The 16,406-nt window shown below is 45.9% G+C and overlaps 1 protein-coding gene across 1 annotated transcript in view; it reads right to left on the bottom strand.

Annotated features, from left to right (window-relative positions):
* Window positions 1-907: 907 nt before the first annotated feature.
* Window positions 908-16,406, bottom strand: part of LOC117366424 (galactose-3-O-sulfotransferase 2-like) — a 41,849-nt gene continuing 26,350 nt past the window's right edge. Inside the window, 2 exon segments of the mRNA XM_033957763.1 lie at window positions 908-1,067; window positions 1,069-1,688. Of these exon segments, the coding sequence (XP_033813654.1) occupies window positions 908-1,067; window positions 1,069-1,688 (780 nt within the window).

Raw genomic sequence — 16,406 nt, 5'->3', positions numbered from 1 at the left:
TCAGTCCCAAGCTCACCCTAGCACTAAAAAATAAATTTTATTCTTTAGTGCATGGGTAGCGAGCGCACATCCAGAAGTTACTGTGGGACACCTCAGCGCACCTTGCAGTAAGCCATTTTTTTCTGCAGTAAGCATGCGTGTTTACAGTAGCTCAATAAGAGGACTCTTAAGCAGTGTCATAGCAAGGGTGAGAGGTGCATGGGACAGTGACGCCCCTCCCCTGCCCTCAACTCTGACTCCTGCCGCTTATATGTCCCCTTTCCCTCCTTCGTCTAGTTGTTCACCACAGCGAGCAACAAGAACTTCAATGTTTCAAAATGCTCTTCACGACCCCATCGTCTCTCCCTTTGATGTCATTTCCTATGCGCGGCACCGGGAAGTGACGTCAGTGGGAGAGATGACATGGTGGTGAAGAGCACATTGAAGTTGTTGCTCATGGCAGTGAACAACTAGAAGTATGGGGGGAGGGGGGGGCGAATGCAGCGAGGAATGGGACGAGACGGGAGGTGGAGGGGAGGAAGGGTGCTGGCGCCCCCACTAACATGACGCCCGGAGTGGACCACCCTCCTGCCTCCCTCTTACTACGCCACTGCTCATAAGTCATCCATTGTTGTGTCTCAGAGCTCCCTCTGATATCTTCATGAAGTTCTATTTGTACTTGGAAGAGTTACTGTTAAAAATGTTTGTTTATTAAAAACTCTCTATACCGCATAACAGCCTAAAAAAGGATCCAAGCGGTGTACAATATATAATACACATTCATTAAGAAAGGAACTCCATTTAAAAATAGGATAGTAAAGAATAAAAATAAAAGTTAAAAAATGTTTTTTTCTTAAAATACTAAAAATAATAAAATTCAACATGTGTGATGTTTTGGGGTTATTCACATTATAGAAGGCAAACATTTTTATAATATTTTTTGTTTCTGACGATCACGTATAAGATTAATATAGTTATGCTCTGGCATAATCATACTAAGACAAACATTCATGGTCTTAGTATCCAACCCTGATTTAAGGTTATATCCCAAGAAATTTGCCTCCCCTGCCTGGGCAGGTTGGAGAACAGTCTTTGATTTTAGATTTATCTGTTGCTTGGCCATCCAAGAGACATATTTGCATGAGTTCTTTTTGCCTTGCTTGCAAGATCTCCACTTCCTGCTTCATTTTTTGAAAGCCAATAGTGTCCTGGATTCTGTTCCAGAAGGTCCTATTGAAATGCTTGTAAAGCTTCCAGTCTAAGGAGCACCACTCTTTTGCCTTCTCCTTGCTCTCTTGGGTCAGGTTCTGAACAGTGTCTTTGCTCCTGAAGTTCAACTTGAAGTAAACCACATCTTCCAGTTCCCAGCACAGATTGTTCTTCAGGAGCACCATGGACTCAAAGTATTCAGCAATGAGTATCAGCTGAAACCTCTGTCTGATCTCCTTAAGGACTGAGTAAACATAGTCCTCTTTATCTTCTGCATTGTTATCATAACCAAAATCATACCACATTGTGTTCTTGATAAGCATATGATATGCTTCATGCGGACTGTAATAACTGAGTGGAGAAATCAGGAACTGATCCAGTGTCTTGGTCTTATTAAAGGATGGAAGATATCTGAAATAAGCATAGGAGGATTCCAGCAGAGAAACAGGATTACGTAGGATGGAAAAATATTGGGTGGTGTTTGGCATTATCTTTTGTACCTGTTATATAATAATGAAGAAAAGAATATGCTTATATCAGTTTTGATATTCAAAGGTATTTACACATTAATACAGATGGCAGAAAGGCTTCCCTGATGGCAGCCTCTTTTTTTCTTCCTGTTAAACATGGGCTATTTTTAAAACTACACACACACACACACACACAAAGGGTAATGTATCCTTCAACACAGTGGCGTAGCAAGGGTAGGGGGTGCCCAGGGCAGAGGTGAACTTCTGCGCCCCCCTGCTGAATGTGCGCCCCCCCCACCGCACGCATGTATCCCCTTCTTCCCAAATCCCCAGAACCCTCTGCAAATACAGCGATAGGAGCTCATTGCTATTTAGATAAGCTTTCCTAGTGATGCACAAAAGGGAATTACCCCCTGTTTCCAGTTGCTAATTACCGGCAGCTCTAGAGCTGCTGGTAACTGTTGTTGGCATGCACTGGGAGGGGCCTAAGGCCCTGATTGGCTCAAGATGCACTAGGAGGGTGGAAGGGCTGCCATTGTGAAGAGACGGCCCTTAAAGGCAGGAGGGAGTGGGATCCTTCCTGCCTAATTTTTGACAAAAGGTATGGGGAATGGTGTTGGGGCTAGAAGGTCCTTGAGCTAGAGAGGTCTGACATGACCTAGCTCACTAGACCACCAGGATTTTGGACTTTTGCAGGAGCACTTAAGATACCAGCTACTAGCAGAATTAAATTGAAGAACTTTAGTATGTAGACTGCTATTAGAATAGTTTTACTTACTGATGTGGGAGTATTGATGTGTCAGGTTGTTTGTTTTTTAATACATATGTGTGTGTGTGTATGTTGTAACCCGCATGGATTTTTGTGATACACAAAATATAAGTGTTTTAACTAAATAAATAATGTTGGATGGTGGGTCACTTTAAAAATTCTTGGCATTAACTTAGCATCAAACCCTTGTAATTTACATCAGGTGAACATTCCCTTGCTCCTACAACATACTAAACAACAATTGGCCAAATGGCACTTCTTACCGCTGTCCTGTGTGTGGGGGGGGGGGGGGGGAGCATATTTCTGTTTTCAGTATGATGTTATTCCCTAAATGGCTCAATACTCAGGATTGGCTCTGCTTACAAAGATTAATCATTCGATTTTGTTGGGTGGGTAAGAAATCAAAACTTCGCTTTGATAGTTTGCTGGAGGCCCACCATAGAGGGGATATGGGTCTCCTGGATGTTTGCCTTTATAACTGGGCTTGTTTACTTAGACATCTCTGTGATTGGATCCTGGGAAACAATACTTTTACACCCACACAATTTGAACAAGCACTTTTCTCTTCTTTAACATTAACTTTCTTGCTCCAAACACCTAGGAATAAGCTACTCTCAGTGACCCATGCTATTTTTATATTATTCCCTATGAGAGTCGTATGGTGTCACCTGCTAAAGATCTTAAATTATAACCCTAAGGCTACATACTTATTACCTTGATGGGGAACTCTGATTTTGTCTCTGGCATGACCTCCATGGTTTTTCATAGTTGGGGGGCTCAGGGAGTTCACACCTTAGCTCAGGTGCTTGATGAGGCAGGTTCACTTAAGTCTTTCCCGGTTCATACAGCTGATTTGGCAGTGGCACCGGGGGATATATTTGGTTATATACAGCTGTCTCATTATGTAGGTAGCTACCTTGCAGATTGGGGGATTGTCCATAGGGGTGAGCAAGCAATTATAGACCCTTTTTGGGGAGGACAAGGGAACTTCACCATCAGTTTCCCAAATTTATAAGATACTCTGGGAAGTCTTGCCAGCTAGATTCTATGCTTAGCTGGTGGCTAAATGGAATAGGGGTGCTGTTGCAGCATACTGATGTTAATCAAGCTATAATGCATATCCTTAAAATAATAGGTATCCTGTGAAGAGAATGCAGTTATAGAATCATAACTAGAGCTTACTTCACTCAAGTACAGATTTGTCATTCAGGTTTAGTGGACTCCTTGCTCTGCAGAAAATGTGAACAATTGCCAAATTCATTCTCATATGCTTTATGGCACTGTACGCACATAAAATCCTATATTGGGTTATCTGGTTAGACTGTGGGGAATCTCTATATTAAACTCCCTATTAGGGGTTTTGTTTGGTAAAGCTGCTTGTTGCAGGGTTTTTGAAAAAGCTTGCATGGTGGGTCATAAATATATAATGTAGTCTTGGTTGCAGTAATCTCCATTTGGATTTTGGCACTGGAGGAATCAACTTAACTGTTTACTACTATTTAAAGTTACATAGGCACATCTGACACCAAGAAACAACACTTCCTCCTGGTCTTGGAGCCTTATATCCAGTCTACCACATGGAGCCAGAAGTTTGGACATGAATTAACTGAATTTATGAGCTGGAACTTGTTTAGTGTTGGTCACCTTTTGCTCTTCAAAGATATAATTGGGGGGGGGGGATGTATTTAGGATATTTTTAGGTTGGTTGACTGGAGGTACTTGTTTCTCTCTTTGCCTTGTAATACCAAGTTTGTGAGATCTTAAGAATGATGGGTTCCACTTGATTTGGTATTGCGCTTTTGTAGGATATGTGGTGTTCATATTTATATATTTTGCTTTATACCCTCAATAAAAGAGAATTGACATATATATATAAATAAACAAACAAACCCTGTGGGTAGGCATAGTAATTGGTGATTTGCTGTGAGTGGGTGGTGGAATGCCCTTAAACTCCCAGAAGAGAAAAAAAAAGCAAATGTTTGAGACTGTAGGACAGACTGGTTGGTTATGCTGTACTATGCAGAACTTACACCTTGAATGGAGAAACACTAGCTAGGACTTCAGAAGAACGGGACTTGGGAGTAATCGTCAGTGCAGACATGAAGGCTGCCAAACAAGTAGAGCAGGCCTCATCCAAGGGACCCTCGGTCACAAGGGGGCACCCGCTCAAACTCAGAGGAGGGAAATTTAATGGTGACACCAGGAAGTATTTCTTCACAGAAAGGGTAGTAGATCACTGGAACAAACTTCCGGTGCAGGTGGTCAAGGCCACCAGCGTGCTCGACTTTAAGAATAAATGGGACATCCATGTGGGATCCCTACTAGGGTCGAGTTAAGGAACTGGGTCATTAGCACTCAGACTTGATGGGGTGGGTCAGAAGAGTGGGCAGACTTGATGGGCTGTAGCCCTTTTCTGCCGTCATCTTTCTATGTTTCTACTAGGCTCTGGAGTAGAAGTGACTGATAGTTTTTCCCTTCAGACTGAAATCATGGCTTTAAATGCTCCGGAACTCTACGAATCCATTAACAAGATGGGACTACGATGGGCGGGTCGTAAACTGAAATATTTAGGGATATACTTTGGACCTACTCTGGAAGAAACTGTGGAGTACAACACTGATTATATCATGTCATCTGTCACTGCTTTAACAGCCAAATGGTCTCCGTTAAGACTCTCTTGGTGGGGTCGTTTAGAGACTATTAAGATGATGATCACACCTGTCATCAACTATGTTCTTAGTATGCTGCCAATTTATTTGAAAGCATCTTCTTATAAGAAAATAGAAGCTTTACTCGTACAGTTTCTATGGAACAAATTTACCCCTCGAATAAGTTTGCAAAAATTAAAAAGAGAAAAGTCTGAAGGTGGAGTTCGTTTCCCCAGTTTCTACGAATATCATACTTCATTTCTACTTCGCCAGGGCTCCTATTGGCTTCATCATACTCATATGACTTCTTTTCCTGTTTGTGTTAACCTTGAGAAATCGTATGTAGACAATTTTGACCTACAATGTTTTACTTTTACAGGTCCTGCACATACTGCAAATCCCTTTGGTATACTCAGCTCAACTAAAACTGCTTTATGAGATCTTGATTCCCTTTTGGCTATTAATTGGAACAATTCCAACTTGATATACTTATGGAACAACCCAAAAATACTTATACAAAAGAAGCCGATAAATTGGCCTTTGTGGAAATCTGCAGGTATATGGTTTATAAGTCAACTTTTTGATTCCGAAGGATGGATTCCCTTTAACCTTCTTTCATCAACATACGGTCTACCTCCCTCGAACTTGTTCCGCTGGATGCAAATATGCCACGCTATTAAGGACCACTATGACATCAAATCTCCTTCAACTGATAAACCCTCCATTTTGGTGCTCAGTGAATTCATTATGACACAGTCTAAGGGACAATCCGCCCTTTGGTACAAAACTCTGTTATCTTACAAATTTACTTCTAAATTGGGATTAATTGATATATGGTCTACTGATACTGGTCTCTATCAAGACCCCAACACATGGCAAAAGATCTGGATTGACTAACTGAACACACTGCACTCCTCCTCCTTCACACAGTCCATGTTCTTTCTGCTCCATCGTGCATTTTGAACTCCTTATAAATTGTCCAAACTCCCTAACAATTTTCTTATTTTATATATATTTTTTGCATTCAGTTGTCACTGGAACGTAAGTAGAACCTCACCTATCTTGTAAAAGGTAATTCAATAGGTCCCGGTGTCCCGACACGGCCCCATTTCAATATCTGCTTCAGGAGACCCCACCAAATGATCTTGTAACATTCGTTCAACAGTTGAAAACCATCATAACTTTTGCATCCATGAACCTTAATCTGTAATGCCAAATCAAACGTAAAAACGAACACTGCAATACATAAACCACACTCTTACTAGCCTATGTTGCTGTGCTCTGCTGACAAATCTTTGACTTAGTCAGTTTTAGAGAGCTGCACGGGAACGGGGATGACGGGAATCTCGCGGGACCCGCGGGGATCCCGCGGGTTCCCCCTTTGGGTCGCGGGGATCCCATGGGGACGCCCCCTAGGGTCGCGGGGATCCTGTGGGGACGCCTCCGAGGGTCGCGGGGTTCCTGCGGGGTTGGATCGCAGTACACTGCATTTGAGCCGCGAGGGTAGTCTCCTCCTCCTTACCTGCACTGTCGCAGCACACAGCCGAACGGAAGTCTTCCCGATGTCAGCGCTGACGTCGGAGGGAGGGCTTAAGCAAAGCCCTCCCTTCCTCCGACGTCAGCGCTGACATCAGGAAGACTTCCAGTCGGCTGTGAGCGGCAGGGCAGGTAGGAAGAAGGCAATGGCGAACGAAAGAGGGGGGAGGGGGCGGTCCGCCCCGAAGAATGTGCACAGCCGGTCAGGTCCCCCGATCGACCGACAACAGGCCCGGCCGACAAACCTCCCTGCCCTGTAGCCGCGAATCTAAATTACCTCTTACAGCAGCTTCAATACTCCAGCTGCTGTAAGAAGGTAATTTAGATTCGAGGCTACAAGACAGGGAGATTTGTCCGACCGGGCCTGTTCTGTTGTCGGTCGGGTGCGGAAACGCCACAAAGGTAAGGGGCAGGGAGGGAGGAAAGGTGGAGTGGAGAAGAAAAGACGCTGGGGGGAGAAGACTGCTGAAAGCTCTGGGGAAGACAAAGGAGTGGAGAAGGACGCTGAAAGGACATGGGGTAAACGGGAGGAGGGGGGGAAGGATGCTGAAAGCACATGTTGAAGACAGAGGGGGGTGAAGGACCCTGAAAGCACTGGGGAAGACAAAGGGGTGGAGAATGCCACTGAAAGGACATGGGGAAAACAGGGGTGGAGAAGGCCACTGAAAGGAAATGGGGAAAACAGGGGGGGAGAAGGCCGATGAAAGGATATGGGGAAGACAGAGGGGGGAGAAGGCCACTGAAAGGACATGGGGAAGACAGAGGGGGGGAGAAGGACGCTGAAAGGACATGGGGAAGGCAGAGGGGGGAGAAGGATGCTGCCTGACAGGACATGGGGAAGATGGTGGGGGAGAAGGACACTGGAAGGAAATGGGGAAGAGGAAATGGGGAGAAGACCCTGGCAGGGAAGAAGACAGAGGTGCCAGACTATGGGGGGAGTGGAAGGAAAAAGATGGGTGCCAGACCAATTTGGGAGGGGGGAGAAAGGGAGAGGCACAGTAACAGAGCAAATGGAAGACACAGAGAGAAGAGAGGCAGTGGATGGAAGGAATTGAATGAGAATATGAAGAAAGCAGAAACCAGGCAACAAAGGTAGGAAAAAAATTCTTTTTTTTTTTTTTTTGCTTAAGGATAAAGTAGTATATTAGTTGTGTTGATAAAAATTTATAAACATTAGAGGCTCTGGTAGAAATCCGTTTACAAAGTATGTATTCTTCCCAATTAATATTTCCAAATTAATAAAGTCTTTTTGCTTATTTTTAAATGGATTTCTACCAGAGCCTTTAATTCAGTAGCATAATTAAATGAAATAACTATTTCTGTAGTTTATAGGGACAGGCAGGGACGTAGGGGATTCCTCGCGGGGACGTAGGGGATTCCTCGTGGGGACGGGCGGGGATGGAGGGATTCCTCGCGGGGACGGGTGGGGACGGGTGGGAGTCCTCACGGGGACGGGTGGGGACGGGTGGGACTTTGGCGGGGACGGGTGGGGACGGGTGGGATTTCTGTCCCCGCGCAACTCTCTAGTCAGTTTCTTCTGTTCTGTTTCTGGCACCGGCATTATCTCACTACTGCGGCCTGTCCTCTCTGACATACCTTCCATTTCATCAGAGGTGGGCCTGCAGTAGAGCAGAGATGCCAGTGCATGCAGCAGGGTAGTGTATGTGATTGGCCGCTGCAGGCAATGTCCTTTGGGCCGCAAATGAAGATTGATCTTGTGGTGGGGTAGAGAAGAGCAGGGGCAGAGAGAGCACTACAAAGAGACAGAGAGGGAGAAATGGACCTGGGGTCATGAAGGAGGGAGAAATGTCACACTTGAGGGAAGGGGACAAGGAGAGAGAAAGTGTGCAGTTGGCAGAAAGTATTAGACTCATGGAGAGAGAAGGAGGGGTGTTGGATTGGGAGAGCATAAAGGAGAGAAGGAGAAATGTCACACTCAGGAGAAGGGGGAGAGGGCAGAGAGTGAAAAGTTAGACTCATGGAGGGAGAGTGAGAGAGAGAGATATGTTGGTTGGAGTAGGGAATAAGGACTGGAGGACAGAAAGCATGCAGGAGGCAGAGAAAAAGAATTGTTGGACTGATAAAGGGAAAGAAGGGAGAAATGTTGGATTGGAAGGGGGGCTAAAAAGGAGGAAGGGAGGGAGAAATGTTATACTAGGAAAGAGGAGACTCGAGGAAGGGATAGATGTCAGATTCCATAGAAGGGTGATGAAGGTGCCTAGAGAGGAGAGGAGAGAAGAGGAGCAGCGTACCTGAAGTTTCACTGCTCAGGGAGGAGATAGACAGTGTCGGTGCCGAGCACCGAAGAAGGCAGGAAGTAGCTAGGAGGAGACCAGGCTCGGGGAAGTGGCGAGAGTTCGCTCCGCCCCCCCACTGCGTCAGAGGCAGCGCCGGACTCCCCCTTAAAGGGGAGGAGCTAGCGCAGCACACGCAGTGCCAAAGAGAGGAGAGGAGAGAAGAGGAGCAGCATACCTGAAGTTTCACTGCTCAGGGAGGAGATAGACAGCATCGGTGCCGAGCACCGAAGAAGGCAGGCAGTAGCTAGGAGGAGACCAGGCTCGGGGAAGCGGCAAGAGTTCGCTCCGCCTCCCCCACCACGTCAGAGGCAGCGTTGGACTCCCCCTTAAAGGGGAGGAGCCAACGGTCTCCAGACGTTCGGCTCACGGCAAAGGCGCTCGCCTTAGCGAGAGCGCCTTTGCGAAGGGCCTCAAGAAGGGCCAAGTTACTACACCAGGGAAAGACTGAAGGGTACGGAAGAAGCAGGCACAGATTGAACGCATGCATCAGTAAGGTAAGGTAGAGCAAACACTGCACACAAGAAGAAGGCAGTAAGGCAAGAAGCAGGTGCAGAAAGAAGCAGGCTCACAAAGAACAAACACATAAAGTATAGTAAGGTAGAGCGAAGGCAGCACACACAAGAAGGTGCAGACGGAAGCAGGCACACAAGGAACACGTAATCTTAAGTGTTATCTTACAGTAGGAACGACTATGGAAGCAGAGGGAAACCAGAAGATGAGCTTTCCAATGTTCTGCACCGGCTGTCATATGTATGACTACCTCCCCTCGGGGAGACAGTCGTATATATGCGGTCGGTGTCAGGAGCTGGAAAGCTTGAAGAAGGAAGTCAAGCGACTAGAGGACAAGATACAGGAGCTAGAAGGACTTTACACCACGGAGGACCCAATCAGGACAGCTGAAGACTTCATGAGCGAGAGACACATCGAGGAGGAAGTCAGGGAACTCGAGAAATTCATTGAAGAAGCATACAAGAGGAGGGTGGAAGAGAACGAACTTCAGATGAAAGAAGTTACACCAACATCGAAGGGAGAACAAGAAACAGAAGACCTCAAAGAAGACACCCCCGGAGGAAAAACGCACGAGGGGGAGAAATTGGCCAGTCGATACCCAGAAGAAGAAAGAGTGAAGCACACCGAGGACATTGACCTGAGACCGAAGCGAACATTGAAGAAGGGAAAGTCAGCGATCCTAGTGGGGGACTCGATCCTGAGGCATGTGGACAGCCACATAGCAGGAGGGAGAGAGGACCGACTGGTGACCTGCCTCCCAGGAGCGAGAACCAAGGACACCATGGACAAAATTGAAAAGATCCTGGAAGGAGCGGAGACGGAAGAGACCACAGTAATGATCCACATCGGGACGAATGATGTCAGCAGGAGAGACTACAGAAGAAGCACGCTGATAGAACAGTTCAGGATTCTGGGAAGGAAGCTGAAGATGAGGACCCAGAAGATAGCGTTCTCAGAGATCCTACCGGTACCGAGGGCAGATGTGAAAAGGCAAGAGGAACTACAATCAATAAATGCGTGGATGAGGAGATAGTGTGAGGAAGAAGGATTCCACTTCGTGAGGAACTGTACGACGTTCTGGGGCAAGAGCAAGCTCTACAGGAGAGATGGATTGCACCTGAGCGCGGCGGGAACTAGACTTCTAGCAAACCATGTCAAGAGAGGAATAGAACAGGCTTTAAACTAAGAAGAAGGGGAAAGCCGACAGTCGACCAAGCGTCGATGATTCGGAAAAAGGTATCCCATGAAGATACTAAGGAGAAAAAAGGCTGGGATGAAACAAGGGACAAATTAAAGGAGTCGACTAACAAAGAAGAGGAGGTTAGAAAGATTGTAGCCAAAGAGAAGAATCTAAAGACCGAAGCACAGGGAAAGGAAATGAAGGCAGCAAAATTCCAGGAGCTAAATTGCATATATACTAATGCAAGGAGCCTAAGAAACAAAATGGGAGAATTAGAAGCCATGGCCATTGAAGAGGACATAGACATCATTGGAATCTCTGAAACATGGTGGAATGAGGAAAGCAGATGGGATACAGCACTGCCGGGGTACAAGCTCTATCGCCAAGACAGATCAGGACAGAAAGGCGGTGGAATAGCACTATTCATAAAAGAAAGCATACAATCGACAAGAATGGACACAGCAGAGACGGCCAACAAGCTAGAATCGCTATGGGTTAAAATACCAGGAAGGAAAGGGCCTGAAATAAAGATAGGCCTATACTATCGTCTACCCGGACAAACCGGAGATATCGATGAAGAAATGGAAGCCGAGATGAAGCGAGAATGCAAAAGCGGTAACACAGTTATTATGGGAGACTTCAACTACCCTGGGATAGACTGGAGTCTTGGAAGCTCAAGATGCGCTAGGGAGGCAGAATTTCTGAAGGCTGTACAAGATTGCTTCATGGAGCAGCTTGTTAGAGAACCGACGAGAGGAAATGCCACTCTGGATCTAATCCTAAATGGGCTAAGGGGACCTGCAAAGGAAGTGGAAGTAGTGGGACCGTTGGGAAACAGTGATCATAATATGATCAAGTTCAAGGTGGAAATAGGAATACTGAAAAGAAAGAGAACCATAGCAACAACTTTTAACTTCAGGAAGGGAAACTACGAAGCAATGAGGGGAATGGTAAAGAAGAAACTTAGGAACAGTTCCAAAAAATGGCAGATGGTAGAACATGCCTGGTCCTTTTTCAAGGACACGGTGAGTGAGGCGCAAAATCTGTATATCCCCAGATTCAGAAAAGGGTGCAACAAGAGTCGAACAAAAGACCCGGCGTGGATAACTAAAATAGTGAAGGAGACAATAGGCAATAAGAAAAATTCATTCAGAAAATGGAAAAAGGACAAATCTGAGGGAAACTGGAAAGAGCACAGGAAGTATCAAAAAGAATGTCACCGTGTGGTTCGAAAAGCCAAAAAAAGTATGAAGAGAGACTAGCCAGGGAAGCACGAAATTTCAAGCTGTTCTTTAGATATGTTAAAGGGAAACAGCCAGCTAGGGAGGAGGTGGGACCACTGGACGATGGAGGCCGGAAGGGAGCGGTGAAGGAAGAGAAAGAGGTAGCAGAAAGACTTAACATGTTCTTGTCGTCTGTATTTATAATCAAATATATTTTATTGAGCAAGCAAAAAAGAAACAGTACAAGCAACAAAGTACAAAATCAGCTCAACAGGATTTGTAATAACCCCAAAAGAACCCCCCCTTCCCATCCCAAACCCCGCCCCCCACCTCCCCACCCCCGGGTCCTCCTTCCAAAACACAGTAATCAAGAACAAAAAGATAAGTAATACATGAAACAAAGAAAAGGGAAAACACAAAAGGAAATCAGCAGTTGAGTATCCGGCTACGAGCCAGAGGGGTTAAGGTATTCCAAAAAGGTTCCCAAATGCTCTGAAAGATGAGGCCCTGGCGAGAAGACAAATCTTTCACATCCCTCCTCTCCCACATTAAGAGAGAAATCATGCGACATCTCCACAGGGAATAGTCCGGAGCATCAGCCTCAAGCCATTTCAACAAAATGCATTTCAAAGCAATCAGGACAGTCCACTTGAGGAAAGTTGCAACTCCTTTAGAGCGGGGGAAATAGTGAGGAACAGACCCAAACAAGAGCAGAGGCGAGCTGCGAATGGTGATGTGCCAAAGCTGTTCAACAAAAGTAAAGATAGCAGTCCAGAAAAGCTGAACCCGAGGGCATGTCCAAAACATGTGTCCCAATCCCGCTTCCGGAGCCTGACAACGTAAGCAGGCAGCGTCAAGACGGAAATGGGACAAATAAGCCCTGCGAGGTGAAATGTATAAACGAAAAATCAATTTAAAATGTTGTTCCGAAAAGGTAGTATATTTGCGGAAAGCAGGCAATCGACGGACCGCCTGAAGTAACACATCAGAGGGCAAATCAACAGCAAGGTCACGAGACCAAGCCTCTCGCAACCGAGCATGATCAAACAAAGGGGATTCATCCTTCAGATGGCGATGATGGAACTTGAGGGGGACCGAATGTTGGGAACCAATAGTGAAAGCCGTGGACAACAGCTCATGACAGAAGGCTTGCAAAGAGCCAGAAGGCAAGGAAGAAATGTAATGGTGAACTTGCAAAAAAGCAAAATGGTCAGTGGGGGAAAGATCAAAGGTAGCTCGCAGATAAGCAAATGCTTGAAGAGTTCCATCATCATTAAGCAACTGAAAGACATAATGAATACCTTTCGCTTCCCACCGAGCAAAACTCAGCCCATCAATCCCAGGCAAGAAAGAACTATTAAAGCGGAGAGGTAGGAAGGGAGAGACAGAGGAAGAAAGAGAGTGAAATTTACAGACCCAACGCCAAACCTTCCTCAAGGGTCGGTGCAGGATGTTCACAGAGAGAGAATCAGGTTCGAGAGAAGGAACAGAATGAAGATAGGTGCTAAAATGAGTAGATTGAAAACAGGAAAGTTCCAAAGAAGTATTAGTAAATGCTGAAGTACCCCTAAAAAGGTCATTAACATGACGCATTCCACAGCAAACCGTTAAATAGCAAAGATTCAGCAGGCCCAGGCCACCCCTATACCAGGAAGTTGCCGCCCTCTTATAACACAAACAAGGTCTCTTCCCAGCCCAAAGAAATTTCTGGACCAAGCGCTCCAAGCGGCGCTCGTCATGCGAAGTCAAATAAAGGGGAAGGACCTGAAAAACATAAAGCCAACAGGGAACTATGAGCATGTTATACAGGTGCACCCAACCCAGAAGCGAGAAGGGGAGAGATTCCCAAAGGGTCAATTTATTCTGGAGGGCCTGAAACAGTGGGGGAACATTCAACCGATACAGACTAGAGAGGTCTAATGGAAAAACTGAAGGTGGACAAAGCGATGGGACCAGACGGGATCCATCCCAGGATACTAAGGGAGCTCAGAGAGGTTCTGGCGAGTCCTATTAAAGACTTGTTAAACAAATCTCTGGAGACGGGAGTGATTCCTGGGGATTGGAGGAGAGCGGATGTGGTCCCTATTCATAAAAGTGGTCACAGGGATGAAGCAGGAAACTACAGGCCGGTGAGCCTCACTTCAGTTGTTGGAAAAATAATGGAAGTGTTACTGAAAGAAAGGATAGTGTATTTCCTTGAATCTAATGGGTTACAGGATCCGAGGCAACATGGCTTTACAAAAGGTAAATCGTGCCAAACGAACCTGATTGAATTTTTTGATTGGGTGACCAGAGAGCTGGATCGAGGACATATGCTAGATGTAATTTACTTGGATTTCAGCAAAGCCTTTGATACAGTTCCTCATAGGAGGCTGTTGAACAAACTTGAAGGGCTGAAATTAGGACCCAAAGTGGTGAACTGGGTCAGAAACTGGCTGTCGGACAGACGCCAGAGGGTGGTGGTTAATGGAAGTCGCTTGAAGGAAGGAAAGGTGACTAGTGGAGTCCCTCAGGGTTCGGTGCTGGGGCCAATCCTGTTCAATATGTATGTAAGTGACATTGCTGAAGGGTTAGAAGGAAAAGTGTGCCTTTTTGCAGATGATACCAAGATTTGTAACAGAGTAGACACCGAAGAGGGAGTGGAGAATATGAAAAAGGATCTGCAAAAGTTAGAGGAATGGTCTAATGCCTGGCAACTAAAATTCAATGCAAAGAAATGCAGAGTAATACATTTGGGGATTAATAATAGGAAGGAACCGTATATGCTGGGAGGAGAGAAGCTGATATGCACGGACGGGGAGAGGGACCTTGGGGTGATAGTGTCCGAAGATCTAAAGGCGAAAAAACAGTGTGACAAGGCAGTGGCTGCTGCCAGAAGGATTCTGGGCTGTATAAAGAGAGGCGTAGTCAGTAGAGGGAAAAAGGTGTTGATGCCCCTGTACAGGTGAGGCCCCACTTGGAGTATTGTGTTCAGTTTTGGAGACCGTATCTGGCGAAAGACGTAAGAAGACTTGAGGCGGTCCAGAGGAGGGCGACGAAAATGATAGGAGGCTTGCGCCAGAAGACGTATGAGGAGAGACTGGAAGCCCTGAATATGTATACCCTAGAGGAAAGGAGAGACAGGGGAGATATGATTCAGACGTTCAAATACTTAAAGGGTATTAACGTAGAACAAAATCTTTTCCAGAGAAAGGAAAATGGTAAAACCAGAGGACATAATTTGAGGTTGAGGGGTGGTAGATTCAGGGGCAATGTTAGGAAATTCTACTTTACGGAGAGGGTGGTGGATGCCTGGAATGCGCTCCCGAGAGAGGTGGTGGAGAGTAAAACTGTGACTGAGTTCAAAGTAGCGTGGGATGAACACAGAAGATTTAGAATCAGAAAATAATATTAAATATTGAACTAGGCCAGTTACTGGGCAGACTTGCACGGTCTGTGTCTGTGTATGGCCGTTTGGTAGAGGATGGGCAGGGGAGGGCTTCAATGGCTGGGAGGGTGTAGATGGGCTGGAGTAAGTCTTAACAGAGATTTCGGCAGTTGGAACCCAAGCATAGTAGCGGGTAAAGCTTTGGATTCTTGCCCAGAAATAGCTAAGAAGAAAAAAAAAAAAAAAAAATTTAAATTGAATCAGGTTGGGCAGACTGGATGGACCATTCGGGTCTTTATCTGCCGTCATCTACTATGTTACTATGTTACTATGTAACCGATACAGACTAGAGAGGTCTAATGGAATGGTAACCCCCAGATACCGTAAAGTAGAACCCGCCCAGCGAAGAGGAAAATCACCCCTCCACGAAGTACGTAAGTCCGGCGGAAAAGGTAAAGCCAAGGATTTATCCAAATTAAGAGAAAGTCCCGAATAAAAAACAAATTCAGAAATAAGGTCCAGGGCCGTCGGAAGAGAGTCTGCAGGCCGGGCAAGAATCAAGAACATGTCGTCCGCATAAGCCAGAGTCTTGAGCTCAAAGTCACCAATCAAAAGACCACAGACCTGCGCGCACCCCCGAAGAGTACACAATAAGGATTCCAGAGAAAGAAGAAACAAGGGGGGAAAGAGGGCAACCCTGCCGGGTGCCATGAAGAATAGGAAAAGAGTCCGAACGGGTCCCATTGACTAGCAGAGAGGCCTGTGGATTAGAATAGAGGGAACGCATGGCTTCCAAATAGAACCCTCCCAACCCAACATGTTCCAGGGTACGGAATAAGAAGGACCAAGAAATGCTATCAAACGCCTTAGAGGCAACCAAGCTTACAAAAAGAGTTGGGATCTGGTGAGAGTGACACTGAGCAAGAGCAAGAAGGACCTTGCGTACTGACTGATGACCCCGAACAAACCCAACTTGATCATGTATAAGCTGCGGTAGATGAGGAGCCAGACGGTCAGCCAACATATGAGCAAGGAGTTTCAGGTCCACATTTATCAAAGAGATGGGGCGATAAGACCCGGGTAGGTCAGCCTCCTTCCCAGGCTTCAATAGTAAAGTAATGAGGGCCTCATTTGCAAAACGCGGAAAGGAACCCTGAGTAATAGCGGCATTAAAATACGCCAGCAAAGGTCTGAAAAGAGTAGGGGAAAGAAGCCGGT

The sequence above is a fragment of the Geotrypetes seraphini genome, chromosome 9, assembly GCF_902459505.1.
Source record: "Geotrypetes seraphini chromosome 9, aGeoSer1.1, whole genome shotgun sequence".
Lineage (NCBI taxonomy): Eukaryota > Metazoa > Chordata > Amphibia > Gymnophiona > Dermophiidae > Geotrypetes > Geotrypetes seraphini.
The sequence above is the reverse complement of the archived record's forward strand: the minus strand, read 5'-3'. Positions and strand labels throughout refer to the sequence as shown.